The 19,965-nt window shown below is 44.0% G+C and overlaps 1 protein-coding gene across 1 annotated transcript in view; it reads right to left on the bottom strand.

The window, feature by feature from the left end:
• Nucleotides 1-11,032, bottom strand: part of c11orf49.L (chromosome 11 open reading frame 49 L homeolog) — a 73,559-nt gene extending 62,527 nt beyond the window's left edge. Inside the window, exon 1 of the mRNA XM_018257333.2 lies at nt 10,713-11,032. Within this exon, the coding sequence (XP_018112822.1) occupies nt 10,713-10,755 (43 nt within the window). The 5' untranslated portion in view covers nt 10,756-11,032. The remainder of the gene's footprint in view (nt 1-10,712) is intronic.
• Between the last annotated feature and the right edge of the window lie 8,933 nt (nt 11,033-19,965).

Genomic DNA, 19,965 nt, shown 5'->3' with positions numbered 1-19,965 from the left:
TGAAGCATCTTTGATTAGGAAGACCTTGTAGTGCCAAAGCCTAATATTCTTCAGGAGGGTTGAACTGCCCCCCCTTTGCTGGTACAACTCCTCTGTAGGAGTTCATTTTATTGCAGTCTCAGAAGAATGAGGGTCTTTTCTTCCTGCCAAGTAGCAGAGACGCTCTGTCGCCTCACAATCCCCAGCTCAGGAACCCTTTTCAGTGAGCCCTTCAAAGGCCTTAATGGGGCTGGCACTGTATGTTTCTGGGCTTTACAAGGAAAAGTCTTGGTCGCGAGTGCTTTGATTCTCATGGTGCATGTTCACATGAGCGGAGCTGGCAGGAAACGGGTGCAGCCCAAGCCTCAAAAAAAAAAAAATATATAATGCGACCATCAAAAACAAAGCAAAAATCAATACTTCATTTCTAGCGTGAAGGAGCAGACAAGCCCTGACCTGAGCGAATGAATTCATGGCAGGAGGTACAGAGCATGTTGGAAGAAAGGTGCCACTGCACTAGGGGCTACTGTTGACAGAATGAGAAATAAGTTTACTTGAATAAAATAAACATTTTTCAACTGAAACGTGCCAGTGACCTTTTGTGATTATTTGAAGGACAATATTTTCTTATACTTCCTCTAGGTACAAAAAGGAGAATTCTTGTCTTGCCATGTGGTTGGGAGCTTAGACTTACACTTGGGATCAATATACGTTTAGAGGTACAGCAGGTGCACAGCCATTATTTTGGCTGCCTGCTAACCCTTGGCATTGGCAGGGACACATGAAGGCAAGCCTTCATCCACTGTACCATAAGGTGGCAAGCCTCCAAGGCAGAGTCAGTCCATAGGCAAAGGTGTTCCATCTGGTTTTGCCTTCTTGTGTTCCATCTGGTTTTGCCTTCTTGTGTTCCATCTGGTTTTGCCTTCTTGTGTTCCATCTGGTTTTGCCTTCTTGTGTTGCATCTGGTTTTGCCTTCTTGTGTTCCATCTGGTTAAAGTCCTTCTTGTGTTTGTAGAAAAATTCCAGTGCTGTACCCTTTTGTATTTACTTCCTTTATGGCCAAAACAATTCCATAGCATCATCTTAATTTATGGCATAGATTCTTGGTATAAACACAATTACCCTTATTTTTAAGGCACACTTATGGCACTGCTGGGTGATAACAACAAAAGATAAATTGAAGTTTGCAAAAGGCAAGTAAAGTGGACAATACAGGAGATGCGGGAAACTAGTCCAAAGGGAGGCTGAGAGCTGCTGCATTAATAATGGGATTAGACGGAAAATTAGTCTAGCTAGAGCATTCCGATTTAAGTGATCATCAGCAATTTGATGAGGAGAAGTCCAATTAGTAAAGGATTACATTAGTCTAGACAAGAGATAATGAGACCACGTATTACAGTATGTAGTATTATTATTCTAGTGGTTTCTTTTGCATGGCTTGGGCAAACGTGGGTGATGTTCTGGGTGTGGAGATGGCATGACAGAAGATAATAGCAGATGTTACTAGTTAAAAACAATATTTGTTTGCTTATAATGGACTCTGTGGGAAATGTAATTCCCAAGAGCTTTCGGAACAATGAGCTTTCAGCTCATAGAGCCCATAACTGCACTGTGGACCCCAGTGGGAAAGTCTATGGCTTCATGGATAGGTTGGTTGTAGGGGAATGTAAAGCACAAAGCCAGATGGAAGGGGATAAAACAGAGAGTGACAAAGGGGCATACCAGGCAGATGACCAAAAATTCACGAAGCTTAGATGAAAAGGAGAAGTTTGAGATAGAAAGGCAACATAATAGGCCAGGCAGGAACTTGCTCTATGTGGCATGAGACACACTCTAATTCCAACAGGCATCATAAATCTTACATGCACCCCTATACCAGCCACTAGGCCTCTCCCAAGCACTTATATGTGCTAGGTGGCTGGCACAGGATTAATGGATATCTCAGAAGGACCCTTAGGACTCTGGATGGTGGACCTCAGGATCAATACACCATTCACTGTTCCTTCCATTCAGTAGGGTGCTTTTGATTCATTCATTCATTCATTCAGTCCATCACTGCTCTCTGCCTGAGGGCAGCAACAGACAAAGTTCCCCTTGTACCAGGGGCCTTAGTAAGAAAGGGAGATCACCAGTGATATATTGTGGTTATTGCCACAAAAAATGATCTGCCTTGAGCTGCAAGAAAAGGCTTCAAAATATGTCAGAGAAATGCTGGAAGTTGAAGAATGGATATTCAAGATGATTTTTTAAGCTGGCCATAGACGCAAAGATACCATTGTACGAAATGACGGCTCGTACGGTTTTCGGACCGTTTGTGGTGTGTCTCAACATTTTTTATACCATGGCAATCGGTCGTTGAGTCAATCGGACAGGTTAAAAGATTTATATCAGCTACCAATAAGATCTCCGCATGTATTGCCGATATCAATGGGAGATCGCCAGTACTATTTGTCAGACATACTGTAACTTTTGTAGATTGCAGTCTGTCAATTAATGGCACGAGCATCGGGGTGTGATTTGTTCTCTTTACTACTTTTATAATAATCTGAATGGTTAGTTTCAGGTCAGAAGATTGGCACGGACGATCGTTTATAATCTGCATGTCTATGGCCAGCTTTAGTTGCATTAACTTTTTCCATATGTTGGGGTCCTAGCTCCTGCTGTGCCTGTGGCCACAGATCTCTAAAGCTAGCGCCAAATGAGTCAAAAAAAGCCACCTTTTTTCTGGACTAAAAATGGCTTTCACGTCTGGGAAGTGGGTGATGACGTCATATGGGGCGGGGTGATATCACTGGGCAGGGAACTGGGCAGAGTAGGTGGAGAAATGGGCAGGGAATAGGCGGACCTCTCTTTATAAGGGGTTATTTGTCAGCTGAGAAGGAAAGGGAAATGAGGGATTTAAAGGGTTTAAAGGGTCTATCAAATACAGCATACCAGCAATTACAATGCCGGAGAACTCATCATTCCGCCTTGGCCCTAGCTGGTGATTTACAAGCCGGGTCGGGCAGATCCTGGTTGGGTGGATAACCATATGGTCTGCAGGGGAAGACATCTCTGCTGCTGCCCTTCTGCCTGACATGCTTGCACCCGGAAACATTACTTCCGCTTGGGTGCTGGCAGATTCGGTGGATTTCCGTGCAAAAACCAGAGATTTTGCATTTTGCGCAGAAATCTAACACATCTGCCTGCGGAGAAACGCAGGCCGAGAATAGGGTTGCAACCTTTTCTGGAAAAGAATACCGGCCTTCCTATATATTTATCTTTTTTCCCTTTTAATAACATTGGGATCAGACATTATTTTTAATGGCCAGGTTGCAACCCCAGCCGAGAATCCACTCCTGCACTGCTCCTGTGGTGATGGGCCTACACCTGAAAACATTGTCTCTGTTGCAGGCCCAGATCAGTGGGTTCTGGCCAGAGGGGCTGCTATAAGGTGCCATAGAAAGTCAGTATTTTGTGGGCTAGTGGGGGCTGTTTGGACCTCTGTGTGGGCTGATCGGGCCTCTGTATACCTAAAATGTCAGGGCCTATTTTAATTCTCAGTCCAGACCTGCTCTGTTGGGGTGCACGTTGGATTTCAAAAAGCGTGATTTTGCAGTTTAATTCGAATTCAACAGTGTGTGCTGCACCGAGCGGAGGCAATGTTCCTGGAGTGTAGCGGCTTCCCGGCCTGCATTTCTCTGCAGGCCAAAATCCGCATAGTGCGGCACAAGCCTAACTTCTACTCAGTTCCTGAAGGTCCCACAATAAAATATAGTAGGGAAATTTAGCTAAAGTCACGCTGTATATAGCTATCCTTGTATGACTCGGACAATGGGAACACTGAGCCCAAACAGACCCGCAGCCCATTTTATTTGCTTAGCTTGCTCATTGCTGATGAGAACTGGAGGCAACCGTCAGCCTGCAGTATCAGCGTTGTTACAAAGGGCCCCAGCCTTTATGTACCTTCCTCCTGTTGCAGCCCCAGGTGTAGCTTTTAAGATCAGAGGGAAACAACAGCGAGAGAGAGAGAGGGCAAACACAGCTTTTAGACTTTGTTTAAATCTGATAGTATTGCCCCAGGCTGCCTGTCGACTCCTGAATGTCATTAGAGAAAATGGTATTGTTGCTTTATCACAATTGCCTGTAATCTTTCTGCCAGATAATGGTGCTAACAAGAAATCATTCTACACAATGGGACAGCTCGGCATGGACTCCCCCCGTACTTGTGTTTGGGGGGGGGGGAGGAATGTTCTCTTGAATTTTTTAAAAAAAACACACAAAAACCTCAAGAATTGGAATCTTGGCAAACAAGAGTTTTGTGAGTTGTTCTTGCAAAGTAAACTTTTACTCAAGAGATGTTGACAGGGATGGGACTAAACCGCTTGTTATGATAATAAAGTTCTTTAATGATGACAAATGGGGTAACAAGCCAAGGGAGCTGGAATGATAGCGGCCGCAGTCTGGGAATCACATCTGAGGAGAGGGGCTGTCTGGGACATGTTCGGCTATGAACAAAGATGAAGGGAGAGATAAGAGCGTTTTTTAGTCAGTCGAGTGAAAGAAACCCTGAAAACGTTTTTTTTTTTTCCAACTTGGAGGCTGCAGAGAAAATGTGAAAGGCCCCCATTCAAAAGAGGTCGAGGAGTTGTCTTTTTTCATTCAGCTTGTGGCATATTCTTTTTCTTTTTTTTTTTATCTTTTAACGGCAAATTAGTATTTACATTTACATTAAAGGAGAACCAAAGTCTCAAATAATAAGGAAACTGATAGTGTTTTAGAACACACAGAAAGTATATACCCAATATTAATAGGATTTCTTCTTATTAGCTCCTTGGTTGATGGGGTTTTCAATGCAGTAACTGGTAGTCTGTAAACAGCTAACCCGGAAACCCGTTATCCAGAAAGCTCCAAATTGCAGGAAGGCCATCTCCCATAAACTCGTGTTTAATAAAATAATCAAAACTTTTAAAAAAAATTTCCTTTTTCTCTGTAATAATAAAACAGTAGCTTGTACTTGATCCCAACTAAGATATAATTAATCCTTATTGGAAGCAAAACCAGCCTATTGGGTTTATTTAATGTTTACACGAGTTTCTAGTAATTTCCAAATTACGGAAAGATCTGTTACCCTGAAAACCCTGGGTGCAGAGCATTCTGGATAACAGGTCCCATACCTGTACTTACCACTCCGTGATCAGGCACAATGTATGACCAAAGTAAATGCTAGGATATTGAAATCCAAGAGCATGTTCCAGTCTGGATACAACAAATCGTCAGAATCATACAAGGTTGGTTACATTTAAAGGGAAATCATGTGACATCATCAAAAGAATCAAGTGACATCAAAGCAGCAAAGGGACAGTATCAATGGAATGAAAATGCCCTAAAGGCATTTACACATAAGGTTCCCTTACTCTGCACCGCCATTTTAGCACAATATTCAATAATGTAATATTTAACGTTCCATAAAAGACGCCATACTGACCACTCCATGATCAGACTCAATGTTTAACCCAAGTAAATGAGAACTGAAAGCAAAACAGCACTTTTGCTCCAAAGTAGGCAGGGCAGCCATCAAGGGGGGGGACAGGGGGGAGAGTTGTAGGGGGCCCCGAGGGTAAGGGGGGCCTGGCCATGCCACACTTACTTGATTAGCCAGGCCCCCCATCTTTCTGAGAGCTGCTGACTTCGGGAAGGCATGGACGTTTAAGGGGCGCTGGCCACCAATTTTCCTATAATGTGGGGGGACTCGTGGCCACCAATTTTTTTTTTCTCATGTGGGGTCCTAGCCACCAATATTTTTTAATGGGGGGCCCTGGCCACAAATTTTTTTTATGGGGGGCCCTGACCACCAATATCTTTTTATTAACATGTGGGAACCCTAGCCATCAATATTTTTTTGGTTTTTTTACTGTGTGGTGGGGGCGGTCCTGTAGGTGGGGCTTGCGGTGGGCGCAGGCAAGGGGGCCCAGGAAATTTTGTCGTATGGGGCCATGTGATTTCTGATGGCGGTCCTTAAAGTAGGCCATACAAATACACTGCATGTCAGGATACATTCATATTTTTCATTTTTTGGTGTTACTGGTCCTTTAACCGCAGGCAGTTTTGTCTGGGGTACAATCCAACTGCTCCACTGAAATGGAAGAAGCACAGGGCTAATGACTTTCCCACTGTCAGAAAGTTGACAAATCAAAGCCCAATGATCGGGGATAGAGAGAGAGAGAGTGGTAGGAATGCACGGAATTCAGCCGCACAAAAGCAAGGGGAACTGTCCTTGAAAGGAGCTGGTTTCTCTCTATTAAAGTCACTCTCGGCTGAGAAAGATGAACCGGAGGCAAGATTAGAACAGTCTTAAAGGGATTCTGTCATGATTTTTATGATGTAGCTTTTATTTATAAATTTCACTGATTACACTGCAAATAATTCACTCTACAATATAAAATGTAATTCCTGAACCAACAAGTGTATTTAGTTGTAATATTGGTGTGTAGGTGCATCTCAGGTCATTTTGCCTGGTCATGTGCTTTCAGAAAGAGTCAGCACTTTAGGATGGAACTGCTTTCTGGCAGGCTGTTATTTCTCCTACTCAATGTAACTGAATGTGTCTCAGTGGGACCTGGATTTTACTTGGGTGCTGTTATCTTGTGTTAGGGAGCCACTATCTGTTAACCTTCCCATTGTTCTGTTGTTTCTAACTACTATTTTCCTCCGCTAGCTTCCAGCAAAGACTACAATTCCCACAATACCTGGTACAAGTCTGTGATTCTACTTTTTTCAGGACACACAAAGCATAAATGCAAATGATGTCCTTGCCCGGAGAACTGACTACTGCTGGTACATGGAGTCAGTGCAGAGAACAGAGGACAGTTTGAAACTTACTTAAATTCACTTACAAAATGCAAAATGTTCTATTTGGGTTTACAACCCCTTCAAACGCTTTGAGAGCTGCACGTGGCTCCGAACATGCTTCCAGTGATGCTGAAAGATGTTCTTTGGCCAGAATAACTGACCACTTCTGAAATGGCTTGGGCTCCGTATCAAAGACATATTTACACAAGTAGTATAGTGAAAAAGGCTGAACATTTCCAGCCACCAAGACAGATGAGGCAAACTCCCAAACTGACAATCCAAGCCACAAGAGCGCAATTTATGAAGACATTTAGATTAAAGGCAAACCCGCTTATTCTGGCCACAGAACAAAAAGACTGGAACAATATGGAACCCATTACTCATCAGCTCACACTGCTTTACGCCTGCATCTAAAACAAGCACAGAAATATGCAATGTACAAACGTCATTTAAAAAGCACCAAATAAACATGCATTTAATCACACTGCTTTTTATGAGACAATGTCAGGGCCATAATAAAGGTGCCTGCTGATTGGCCAGATAATCTACAGGCTGGCCATGTATACTTTACAGTTTAATCAACAAGAAACTCTGGCAAACAGGCATGAAATGTGGGCAAAACCCTGCAAGGTTTTATTGCATTAAAGGGATACTGTCATGGGGAAAAAAAAAATGAAATTTTTCAAAATGAATCAGTTAATAGCGCTGCTCCAGCAGAATTCTGCACTGAAATTCATTTCTCAAAAGAGCAAACAGATTTTGTTATATTCAATTTTGAAATCTGACATGGGGCTAGATATATTGTCAATTTCCCAGCTGCCCCAAGTCATGTGACTTGTGCTCTGATAAACTTCAATCACTCTTTACTGCTGTACTGCAAGTTGGAGTGATATCACCCCCTCCCTTTCCCCCCCCCCAGCAGCCAAACAAAAGAACAATGGGAAGATAACCAGATAGCAGCTACCTAAGAACAACACTCAATAGTAAAAACCCATGTCCCACTGAGACACATTCAGTTACATTGAGAAGGAAAAACAGCAGCCTGCCAGAAAGCATTTCTCTCCTAAAGTGCAGGCACAAGTCACATGACCAGGGGCAGCTGGGGCAGCTAAAACACAAATGCTCGGTAAGGCTATAAATGTATTGTTATTGCTACTTTGTATTACTCATCTTTCTGTTTAGGCCTCTCCTATTCATATTCCAGTCTCTTATTCAAATCAATGCATGGTTGCTGGGGTAATTTGGACCCTAGCAACAAGATGGCTGAAATTGCAAACTCGAGAGCTGCTGAAATAAACCACAAATAATAAAAAATGAAAACCAATTTCAAATTGTCTCGGAGGGAACAACCCCTTTAAAACACCCCTTATATCATTGCCCTTACAGTGTAGTGTACCAGCAACCCGATTAGGGATCGTAGGAAAATAATATTGTTCCTAAAAGATCTACAGATGCCACAGATTCAGTGACAGTGATTTCTCAACCCTCCGCCCTCACGCGATTCTCGTCACTCACCTCCTCCAATGAAATCTAACAGTAATGAGAAAGCATTTCATATACATAACCCATGTTTTTTTAAAGGTCAAGCCCCACCTCAAGGTCCCTCCTTTGACCAGGCACCTGTAAAGGTCTAACTTTCAGCCACTGCCCCTCAGGTCTGGACTGGAAATTAAATAGGCCCTGGCATCCCAAGTACACAGAGGCCCAAATAGTTCCAAAATCTTACAGCAGCCCATCTGGCATTTGCCTGAACTCACAGATTGCCATCCCAGGCCTGGTTCCCCCTTAGCTCAAGATATAGGAAGATATGTTTCTATCATAGTTTCAAGAATATACCGTATATACTCGTGTATAAGCCGACCCGTGTATAAGCCGAGGTACCTAATTTACCTAAGAAAACTGGAAAAATGTATTGACTCGTGTATAAGCCTAGGGGCCCCATGTCAGATTTCAAAATGTGAATGTGTAAATGTGTAATCATGTTTTATGGCATAGAAATCTATCTAAAACGATTTAAAAGAGCCTCCCCATAATTCCATCAGCAGGAACATGACACTGCAAAAATATGCTTACCCTGAGAAGGATCAGTGTGGGCCAGGTTATAAATAGGACACAGTTCTCTAGCACAGACGCATAGTGATGCCACTGCTGATCCGACGGGGTGAAAACATCAAAATCCCTCATAAAATGGCTGGAGAAATGTTCCCCTTTACACCCAGCACCCTGCGAGCCCTGCAGAGACAGAGGGAGCAACTGGAGAGCGAAGATCGAAGGAGAGCGTTGAGCATCGAACTCTTGTCCCGCAGAGCTTTGACTTCCAGCCCAGCAGTGCGACCCCCTGTGACCCGTAGGCACCGCTTCTGTAGGGACGCCGCCATCCACAATGCTTTCCCTATTTCCTTCCCTGTCACGATCGCCGCCCGGAGCAGGTCCAGGAGCTCCGGGCGGCGCGTCCTTCCCTGCCGGCAGGGAAGGACGCGCCGCCCGGAGCTCCTGGACCTGCTCCGGGCGGCGATCGTGACAGTCAGTCACAGACAGTCCTGCGCTATGGGAGAGGGAGGTGTGTTGGGGCCGCGGAAGGAGCGTATCTACGGTATGACCCGCGTATAAGCCGAGGTTGAGTTTTTCAGCACATTTTGGGTGCTGAAAAACTCGGCTTATACGCGAGTATATACGGTATATGGCAACAAATACATATTCACCCCAAATCTCCCTCTAACTGACTTTAGTCTGGGTTTTCAGGGGGATCTAGTGCAGTAACAGGCCATTCTTCCCTATTCCCCCCCCCTCGACTGACTTACAGACTAAGCACCCCCACTGACCCAAGGAGGATTGGACTGCCCTATAGTTTATAACTCACTCTATGTCGTAAAGGAAAGAAATATAACATTTCTTGAAATACAGCAAGATGGACAGGGGGAATGCAAGTGAAAAAGCTTCAAACAATGTCACACCATTAACATTTAGGACTTAAAACATGTGGAGTTTCAGCCAAATTACAAACCAAATCTTGGAATCATTATAACAACAGGTGGAGGGCTGTATACTGGGCATCCCTGATCCATATTATCCACTTGCAGGGCTTCATTCTTCATACAGACCTTAGGCCCTATCTGGGGCCACTCCCGATGTAAGAACAAAATAAACATTTCAGGGGCCCCGGCAATGGAGGAACAATAAGGCCATATCTGGGGCCCGGGTATGTAGGAATGATAAGGCCATATCTGGGGCCCGGGTATGTAGGAATGATAAGGTCATATCTGGGGCCCTGGCTATGTAGGAATGATGAGACCATATCTGGGGCCCCAACAATGTAGGAACAATAAGGCCATATCTGGATCCCCAGCTATGTAGGAACGATAAGGCCAGATTTGGGGCCCCGACAATGTAGGAACAATAAGGCCATATCTGGGGCCCCGACAATGTAGGAACAATAAGGCCATATCTGGGGCCCCGAGAATGTAGGAACAATAAGGCCATAACTGGGGCCCCAGCAATGTAGGAACAATAAGGCCATATCTGGGGCCCTTGCTATGTAGGAATGATGAGACCATATCTGGGGCCCCAGCAATGTAGGTAGTGGTACAATAAGGCCATATCTGAAGCTCTGGCAATGTAGGACAATAAGGCCATATTTGGGGTCCAGGGTACGTAGAAATGATGAGGCCCAACCAACACGAGTGGTAGGTGGATTGTATGGATCAGAGATAAGTCCAAGCTGCAGCCCTCCAGGTGTTATTGAACTACACCTATCAGCAGCAGCAACATCCTTCAGGGGGGCTCCAGGTTACACCAGCCTGAGGCACATACTATAATATCTAATGGGCGGGACACAATAGAACATATAGATGACGTTTGGGGTTTCCAGTGAATGAGACACATGCACATCTATTGCTGCTCACCCAGGTACTCGGGTCCCGGCTGGGAAAGCCTCTCCGGACTCATTGTCACACAATCTCCAGGCTCCGAATGTGACGTCAATATACCGGGAAAGAGCTTCCGGTCTTCACAATTGAGCGTCAAGCTCGTTACCTCGGTAACCGCTGCTTCCTGTGCACCGCAGGGACTTCGCCGGGTGGAAACGTGGTTTGTCAAATTACAGGGCTGCCCCCTCCACTGGCGCTGAGGAACGTCTGACTAAAATTCTTACTGCAGCCCACTCTGATCCCCGCCGGCATTGTGCCTTTTTCAACAACTCCTCCTGACTGCTGGGATTGTCCCCACCTGTCTGTCTCTCATGGTTTCATCCAGTAGCTGCAAACCTCCTGGGACCGCCCCCTTCTGTGCCAAGTAACTTTGCCCACCAATAATATGTCCGTCCCCCGCCTAGCGACAAATCTTACCTCATAAACAACAACAAACATATATTTTTACCGACCAGACCCTAAAATACAGGCCCTTTCAGTGCAGCAGTGTCCAAAGGCTGCGGCCAGCGAGCAGCAACATCATGCAGTGCATTTTCATACCATTTTGCACTTCTAGTTACACCACTGGGCCCCAGAGCAAATTCATTTTAGGGCCCCCTGTTTTACTAATTTATGTTGAAACTGCTCATTAATTAGGGCCCCACGGGGCCCCTTATAGCTCCTGGGCCCCCTGCAGCTGAAAGGTCTTCTTCCTCCGTAGTTACTAGGGATGCACCGAATCCAGGATTCGGTTCGGGATTCGGTCTTTTTCAGCAGGATTCGGCAGAATCCTTCTGCCCGGCTGAACCGAATCCGAATCCTAATTTGCCTATGCAAATTAGGGGCGGAGAGGGAAATCACATGACTTTTTGTCACAAAACAAGGAAGTAATACATGTTTTCCCCTTCACATCCCTAATTTGCATATGCAAATTAGGATTCGGTTCGGTATTCGGCTGAATCTTTCACAATGGATTCGGAAGTTCGGCCGAATCCAAAATAGTGGATTTGGTTCATACCTAGTAGTTACCCCTCTGACAGGGTTGGATATAGGGTTGCCACCTGGCCAGTATTGTACCGGCCTGACCGGTAGAAAAGATGGTTGATCCTAATGTTATTGTTAGGGAAAAAAAGATAAATTTATAGGAAGGCCGGTATTTTTTTCCAGAAAAACCTTGTTAGACTGGGCCGGCAGGTAGGGTTGCCACCTGGCCAGTATTTTACCGGCCTGGCCGGTAAAAGTGATGGTTGATTGCGGGGAAATAGCATATGTGGTGGACATGTCCCATGATAAAACATGGAAAGAGGTATTTAAAACTATAAATTAAACCCTTGCAACAAACTTACAACCCAATCCCCGACAACCCGATTGATTCGTCAGCCCTCGTAGGACTGGGGTTGCAACCTGGCCGGTAAAAGTGGTGGCTGATCCCAATGTTATTTATAGGGAAAATATATAGGAAGGCAGGTTTTTTTTTAGAAAAGGTGGCAACCCTATGTTGGACCCGCTGGCCCAGACCCACTCCACTCAGCCTGCGCTCGTGACCTTCACCCCCCACCATCGACTAAATTACCAGCACAGGTAAATTGTGGGGGGGGCTGGGTTGGCAGAGTGGGATTTGCAGCTCGGGATGGGGGGCGGGGGCCTGGTGCAGCAGCCCCGGTGGGCCCAGACCCTCACAGTCCGACACACAGTATGAATATTCTTTTCATAACAGGGATTACATGGCAGCTGAGAAAACTTGCAGCTTGTCGTACTGAAACCAGTGTGTGACAGCCCACTGAGATCTGTCATGGATTTTTGAGGGGGTTTAATGTCAACCAGGCACAGAATAATCTTTTCCAGGTGATTAAAAAAAACTTTCCAAAAATGCACTGGAAGATTACAAAATAAGTACATAGTATTTAGAAAAGTGTTCCAGCTTTAGAGAGGACTCCGATTCTGACCTTAAAGGTAAATAACACTATGTCTTTTTGGAGTGTTGGATTGCAGCTCCCAGCACCTTTCCTGTGCTTAGGTTATAGTTCAACAATAGCTTGAGCATTCCAGCCCTAACATATACACCTACTACTACTACCGCTACTGCATTATCTTAGTAGTTAGCCCTGGGGCCCAGGGCCCTAGCAAAATGATTTTGGACCCACCTTCCACCATATTGAGTCCCCCCATTGTTGTGCCACTGATTTCATGTCTAATTATGTTCCAGTGGTAATAGCAGTGATGTAGAAGCAAACCGTCTTTTATAGACAAATAAACAGGGATCAAGCACTGCAGTTCCTGCCTGATTATCTGTATAAAGGCTTTTGATCTGCTTGACAGCCGGTTAGTGGGAGGAGACAGATTATTGAAGTTCTTGGAGAATAATAGGATCATTGAGAGATGAATGCGCATTTAACCTCCTTAGCAACCGGTGCCTTCAGTGCAAGATTAAAGGGAATATTAACTGACATCTTGCAGAACAAGAGAATATATTTTCCTCCTGTTAGAGGAGATGCACAGAGCATGGGGGCCTTGTTACAAGGATGTCTTTTTTTTTATTTATGTTAAGTGGAACAGGGTAATATAATCAAAGGTGCAAAGTCTGCTACAGGTCTAGACACCTATAGCAACCTGATTTGCAGGGAGCATTTAGTAATCACTTGTTTAATAGCAAACATCTTATTGGTGGTTGTCTAAGGGTTACAAGCCCTAACTCATGAGTTCTGTGTACCCCGCCCAGGCAATTTATAACAATACCAATTGTTGTCCCAAGTCACAATGAAGTGATAACTCCAATTGGGGGCAATACAGAGCATTTTGCTATTTACCCACTGAGATGAAAATCGCCCAGTTGTGCCATTGCCATGATACCTGTGGCTGTGCAGCTTTTGGTTATTACAATGAGTTGTAGTTATAATACGTGTCTGGCTCCAACGAGACTATATCACTTGTCTGTAGACACAAATAGAAGCGCACAACTAATTAATTCACTGAGATCATCTCAGCTGAGGCAAGGAGTATGGCAGTACCCACATTTGTTTAAGGGCTCTTACTCACGAGCGTTTTTACCTGCGCTCCGTTTTTCGGCGTTCAGCCGCAGGGGAGCGCAGGAATAGACGCATTTCATTATTTCAAATGGGGCTGTACTCACACAGGCGCATGTAGGCGCTGAACGCAGGAAAAATGCAGCATGTTGCGTCTCAACCTGCGTTCGGCACCTACATGCGCCTGTGTGAGTACAGCCCCATTTGAAATAATGAAATGCGTCTATTCCTGCGCTCCCCTGCGGCTGAACGCCGAAAAACGGAACGCAGGGGAGCGCAGGTAAAAACGCTCGTGAGTAAGAGCCGTAAATGAGAACTAAGGGCTCTTACACACGGGCGATTTTTCCTGCACTCCCCTGCATTGTTCTTTCTTACGTTCAGCCGCAAGGGAGCGCAGAAGTAGACTCACTCAACTATTGTCAATGGGGCTGTACTCACACAGACGCATGTATCGGCCGAATGCAGGTGAAATGCAACATGCTGCATCCCATATGCGTTTGGCGCTTACATGCGCTCCCCTGTGGCTGAACGGAAGAAAGTGCAACGCAGGGGAGCGCAGAAAAAACGTCCTGTGTGTAAGAGCCCTAACAGCCGCTGTGTGATCATGCAGCAAAACTGTTTAGTGGAGCAGAATGCATCTGCATTTACACTCTTTCCTTCACCCTTTAACTGTCTCCCCGAACGCCTTCCCTCACTCTTGCGTTGGCTAAAATGAAAAATTGCCGGCGCTAAGCACACGTGTCAATTCGTTTTCTGAAGTTGCCTCACGAGGAGACTTCGGAAAACGAATCTCCCGCGATTTTTCATTTAAGCCAGCACAAAAGTGAGGGAAGGCGTACAGGGAGATTGGTCGCCAGGTGACTAAATCTCCCTGAAACTCCCAGTGTGACCTTACCCTTAGTATTATAAAGCTACCCAAGAACAGACCTAACTAAAGAGAAATATTAAAGAGTAATGTGTGACCCTGTGAACACATAGAAGGGATAGTAAACTGTATAATATGAATATGAAAAGTATAATATGAAGCTCCTCCCCTCCCAGCAGGTATAATATACAGAGGCTTATAAATCTTCCTCTCCAGCTGGGCTTCCCTCTGCCCTAGCTAAGGAATATTCATGCAACTCCAAGCCTGCGTTGTTCCTATATCCTGGTTAATATCAGGGGGATCCCTCTCCGCCCGGCCCCTGGCATAAGAATAATATTTTCTTGAGGATAAAACCTGCTGGTTTTGACTCTCCTTCCGTGGTTCTAATAATTAGATGATTTTCTTTTTCTCTGTGGCGCCAGACTTTGTGATTCTAAGAGAATGAAAATGTACCCCCAGGGCAATGTGCATGAGTGCAGCGTGGCCACTGTTTCAGTGTGTGTCTGTCTAGTGAATATTTGTGTACTTCTGTCAGTGTGTGTCAGTGCATGCCTGTATATGGCTTTGTGTGTGTCTGTGAGTATAGACCTGCGCATACATTGATGTAATGATCTAATACTCAGAAAGTGGGTTATACATGCCCAGATTTGCCTATTTTGCCGGATTTTACCCATCTACAGTGCTCCATGACAGCCAGTAGAGATGTGACTTTCTCTTCATTTTCTGCCTGATTCCATGGAACTGTAGGTGGATTTACTCCTGGTGGTTCTGGATTGGGTGATGACGCAAGCCTGAAATTAGTAGAATTACTATATTTACAACACTGAAGTAATGAACCTTGTGGCAATATTGGCAGAGTCAACCTTTCCCACGCTTCTAACCCAAACTCTCTATATTTAAATGTTAAAACATGCTACACGCAAATACTTCAGTTACAGGAGTCAGAACCAGAAGTGTAGAGTATATAAGCAGAAAGCTATATACAGGTATGGGACCAGAATCTAGAATGCTTCGGACCTGGGGTTTTCCGGATAAGGGATCTTTCCTTAATTTGGATCTTCATACCATAAGTCTACCAGAAAATCCCCGTAAACATTAAAGAAACCCAATAGGCCGGTTTTGCTTCCAATAAGGATTAATTATATCTTAGCTGGGATCAAGTACAAGTTACCGTTTTATTATTACACTGAAAAAGGAAATCATTTTTAAAAATTTGGATCATTTGGTTAAAATCGAGTCTACACAGAAATCACAAAAGCCATGAATATCTTGTAAATTATATCCTTATAAACGGTGAGTTCTGATGTCATCAGTTATAAACGGTGAGTTCTGATGTCATTTCTGTCACATGACTCACTGAAACGTGTGTATTATAATAAATAAAGTACCCCCAGTTGCAAAATATGAGGATATTAGAAGTTACCTCGGAGTTCCATGACCTTCGGCCTCGTGTTTTTATATGGTCATGAAACTCCTCGGTAACTTATAATATCCTTATATTTTACAAGAGGGGGTACTTTATTCACTATATAATGGAGTCTATGGGAGACAGCCTTTCCGTAATTTGGAGCTTTCTGGATAACGGGTTTCCGGATAATCGATCCAATACCTGTACTACTTTCAATAGCACTTAGGGTAGGACTCCACAAGCGATTTTGTCGCGATCCGTTGATGCGACGCGACTGTTGGATGCAGATGCAGCAGCGACACCATGCGACAATTCTATCTCTTACCTTATTTGCATGCGTTTTGTCGCATGCGTTTTTTCGCAGCGCGTCGGATCGCGACAAAATCCTACCCTAACATTTAGATATGCAAATATATGTGTGCACAGAATAAATTGCACCCCGAAATATAATGAGAAAAAAGTTTCCCATACTAAGGAGCCACAGGGCTTTCCTTTAATGGCTTGATCATAAGATTTATTGCAACTGGACCAACAGTAATTATTGTCAGGACAGCAGCCATGGTAGGGTTAAAGTTAAGGGGAAAAATCAGTTTGAGCTGCTAATTAACCAGCCAATGAGACTGAAAGCCAATTTGCTGGCTATTATGTGACGTGGCGGCTGGTGGCCATCCACACAGATGGGCAAATAGTGCTAATCCATTTAGTCAGGCTGCCTGGTCTGTTATTCTGGAGCTGGACACGCATGCCGGGCATCAACATTCCTCATAATGAAGACACCCAGTGCTGCTGTCTTTACTCTGTAATGCTCTGGGGCAGAAGATATCATGCTCTGGGCTGGACTCAGTACTCGTGGAGCTCCAGTATTTGATAAAGTAGGACTGGCTGACCTTTCAACTTGATAATGCCCCTAACAGTGAAAGTGCAAAATGTTGAAAACAATGGGTTTGTGGAAAACCTTCTGCCAGTGAAAGGGTTGACGAATGATTATGATGTTTTAATCACTGCCAATCAAATGGCTGATAATTAAAAATAACTCTATTTCCAGGTTGTGGCTATGGAGTGGGACTTGGGGCTGTCAGTGTTTCTCTAAGGGACCTTTTTTTTCCTCTGCTGCTCATTATTCTATATTATTGCAGAAAGGGGATCTGGCTCAAGGTGACCCCGAGGTTTGTTTCTTAACTTCAGCAGCTTGGTCATCGTGGGATTGTATCTCTGCTCCCCATCTCTGGGAAAATATTGCCTGTAACTGAATCCTTCCCTTGCCCTTGCTGCTTGTTATTGCCTAGGTTTTACAGGGCTGTGGTTGAACTACAACTTTTCCACGGACTGCAGGTCCCTATATAAAGTGCTTGGGTTTCCTTTAGGTTCTATAGAAGACTTTTAAGCTGTTGAAAAGCTGTAATGAATGTATATTGGAAAGTTGCTTGAAATTCTGTTTTCTTTTATTGTGCAAAATTTTCTTTTGGGTTAACGTCCTCTTTAATTTCTCTACATCGTCACTCTATATTAGCCAATCTCCCACCAGTAGTAAAAGTACACTTGGCATTCTCTATGTGGATATTCGGTGCTCTTGGGCCAACATGTGGATCATAATGGGGGCGTATGAGGATTTATCAGGGCCATATCAACACTCCGATGCAATTTTTTCCAACCTGCCCAATGGCTATCCAGTTGATTTTTGGCCCATTGGTTTAGTCACATATAAACCTTTTTGCCATTTGGTATCTCTACCCTATATACGAATACTAGAAAAAATACTGCTGCAACACCTCGTTGTTGCAAAAAGTGAGAAGTTGAATTTATTGGGCTAGACCGGTTGTCTGACTTAATAAATTCAACTTCTCACTTTTTTTGCAACAAAGAGGTTCTGCAGTGGTATTTTTTTCTAATATGTCTACCCTAATTCCTGGCAAGGTTTTCCGGACTGCTTTGCACCCAACTCACCAAGTTATACAAGGTGGTTGAAGCTCACACAAATTCTTTTAATGTTGCCCTGTATACAAATTACATGGGTTTTACTACATTGTACCTCATTTTAATGCTTCCCTATATAATACTATATTGTCTCTTTGCTTTGTGCACATTTCCTCTATGTAATGTTACCTTGTATATCAGCTACAAAAGGGGGGGACTAAACCTCAACACAGAATCTACAAGACCCCCACAGCCCTTTAGCAGTAAAGATCTGAGCCCCTGAATTGCACCGGATGCACCAAATCCATATTTTGGATTCAGCCGAACCCCCCAATCATTCGCGAAAAATTCAGCTGAATACCGGACCAAATCCGAATTCTAATTTGCATATGCAAATTAGGGGTGGGAAGGGGAAAACATTTTTTTACTTCCTTGTTTTGTGACAAAAAGTCACGTGATTTCACTCACTGGCCATAATTTGCATATGCAAATTAGGATTCAGATTCGGTTCAGCTGGGCAGAAGGATTCGGCCGAATCCAAATCCTGCTGAAAAAGGCCAAATCCTGGCCGAATCCCGAACTGAATTCTGGATTCGGTGCATCCCTACCCTGAACACACCCCAGTAGCTCCCCATCTTCTTTTCTGCTGATTCACTGCACATGCTCTGTGCTGCTGTCACTTACTGAGCTTAGAGACCCACTCACAATACACAGTACACATAGAATAGAAATGTCACAATATAAGGCTGATTATTAATATATTCAGAGTCACATTACATGGCAGCTCAGAAATCAGTGCAGTCTGCATCAGAATTAGGGATGCACTAAATCCACTATTTTGGATTTGGGCGATCCGCTGAATCCATTCGCGAAAGATTCGGCCAAACCGCTGAATCCTTGGAGAAAGATTCGGCCGAATACCGAACTGAATCTGAATTTGCATATGTAAATTAGGGGTGGGAAGGGGAAACATTTTTTACTTCCTTGTTTTGTGACAAAAAGTCATGCATTTTCCCACCCTGCCCCTCATTTGCATATGCAAATTAGGATTCGGATTCGGTTCGGCCGGGCAGTAGGATTCGGACGAATCCGAATCCTGCTGAAAAAGGCCAAATCCTGGCTAAATCCTGAACTGAATCCTGGATTCAGTGCATCCCTAATCAGAATATAATAATCACCCCTGTGGCATCAGCTTCTATGGCAGATGAACTTCACTTTCTGCTAAATGATTTCCTACACTCTCTAAGCTCAGCTTCCCAACAGCAGCCCAGAGCCCACTGAGCATGTGCAGGGCCACTGACTCACAAGAGACGACTAACAAAATCCAAGATGGGGAACTGCTGGGGGCAACTTTGAAGGCCTGGATCATTCCTGTTAAAGCTGGATCTATGGGCTGGTACAGCAAGTTCCCTATATAAAATACAGCATCTCTAACCATTTTAGTAGTAATTGTAGTAACCCTTGAAATATATCTATAAAGTGCTGTTGTGTCTGGGCTGTAAAAATAAAGCATAATAGTATTAATACAGTTATAGGATCCCTTATCCGGAAACCCGATATCCAGAAAGCTCCGAATTACGGAATAGACTCCATTTTATCCAAATTTATAAAAATGATTTCCTTTTTCTGTGTAATAATAAAACAGTCGCTTGTACTTGATCCCAACTAAGATATAATTAATCCTTATTGGAAGCAAAACCAGCCTATTGGGTTTATTTAATGTTTATATGATTTTCTAGTAGATTTAAGGTATGAAGATCCAAATTACAGAAAGATCCATTATCCGGAAAACCCCAGGTCCCGAGCATTCTGTATAACAGGTCCCATACCTGTACTTTATAATGTGCTGTTCCTCCTCGGGATACATTTTATCTCTTCCTCTGTTTATATCACAAGTCTGTATCCTCCTATGTATCTCCCTATACTGTATATTGCCCATGTTATTGTATGTGAGCACATGTGGGTCCCTCCTGCTGCCCCTCATATATAACTAAATCCGTCTGTGTTATTGGAACATGCGGAGCTGCTATTGTGTCTCAT

The sequence above is a fragment of the Xenopus laevis genome, chromosome 4L (genome assembly GCF_017654675.1).
Source record: "Xenopus laevis strain J_2021 chromosome 4L, Xenopus_laevis_v10.1, whole genome shotgun sequence".
Taxonomy (NCBI): domain Eukaryota; kingdom Metazoa; phylum Chordata; class Amphibia; order Anura; family Pipidae; genus Xenopus; species Xenopus laevis.
The sequence above is the reverse complement of the archived record's forward strand: the minus strand, read 5'-3'. Positions and strand labels throughout refer to the sequence as shown.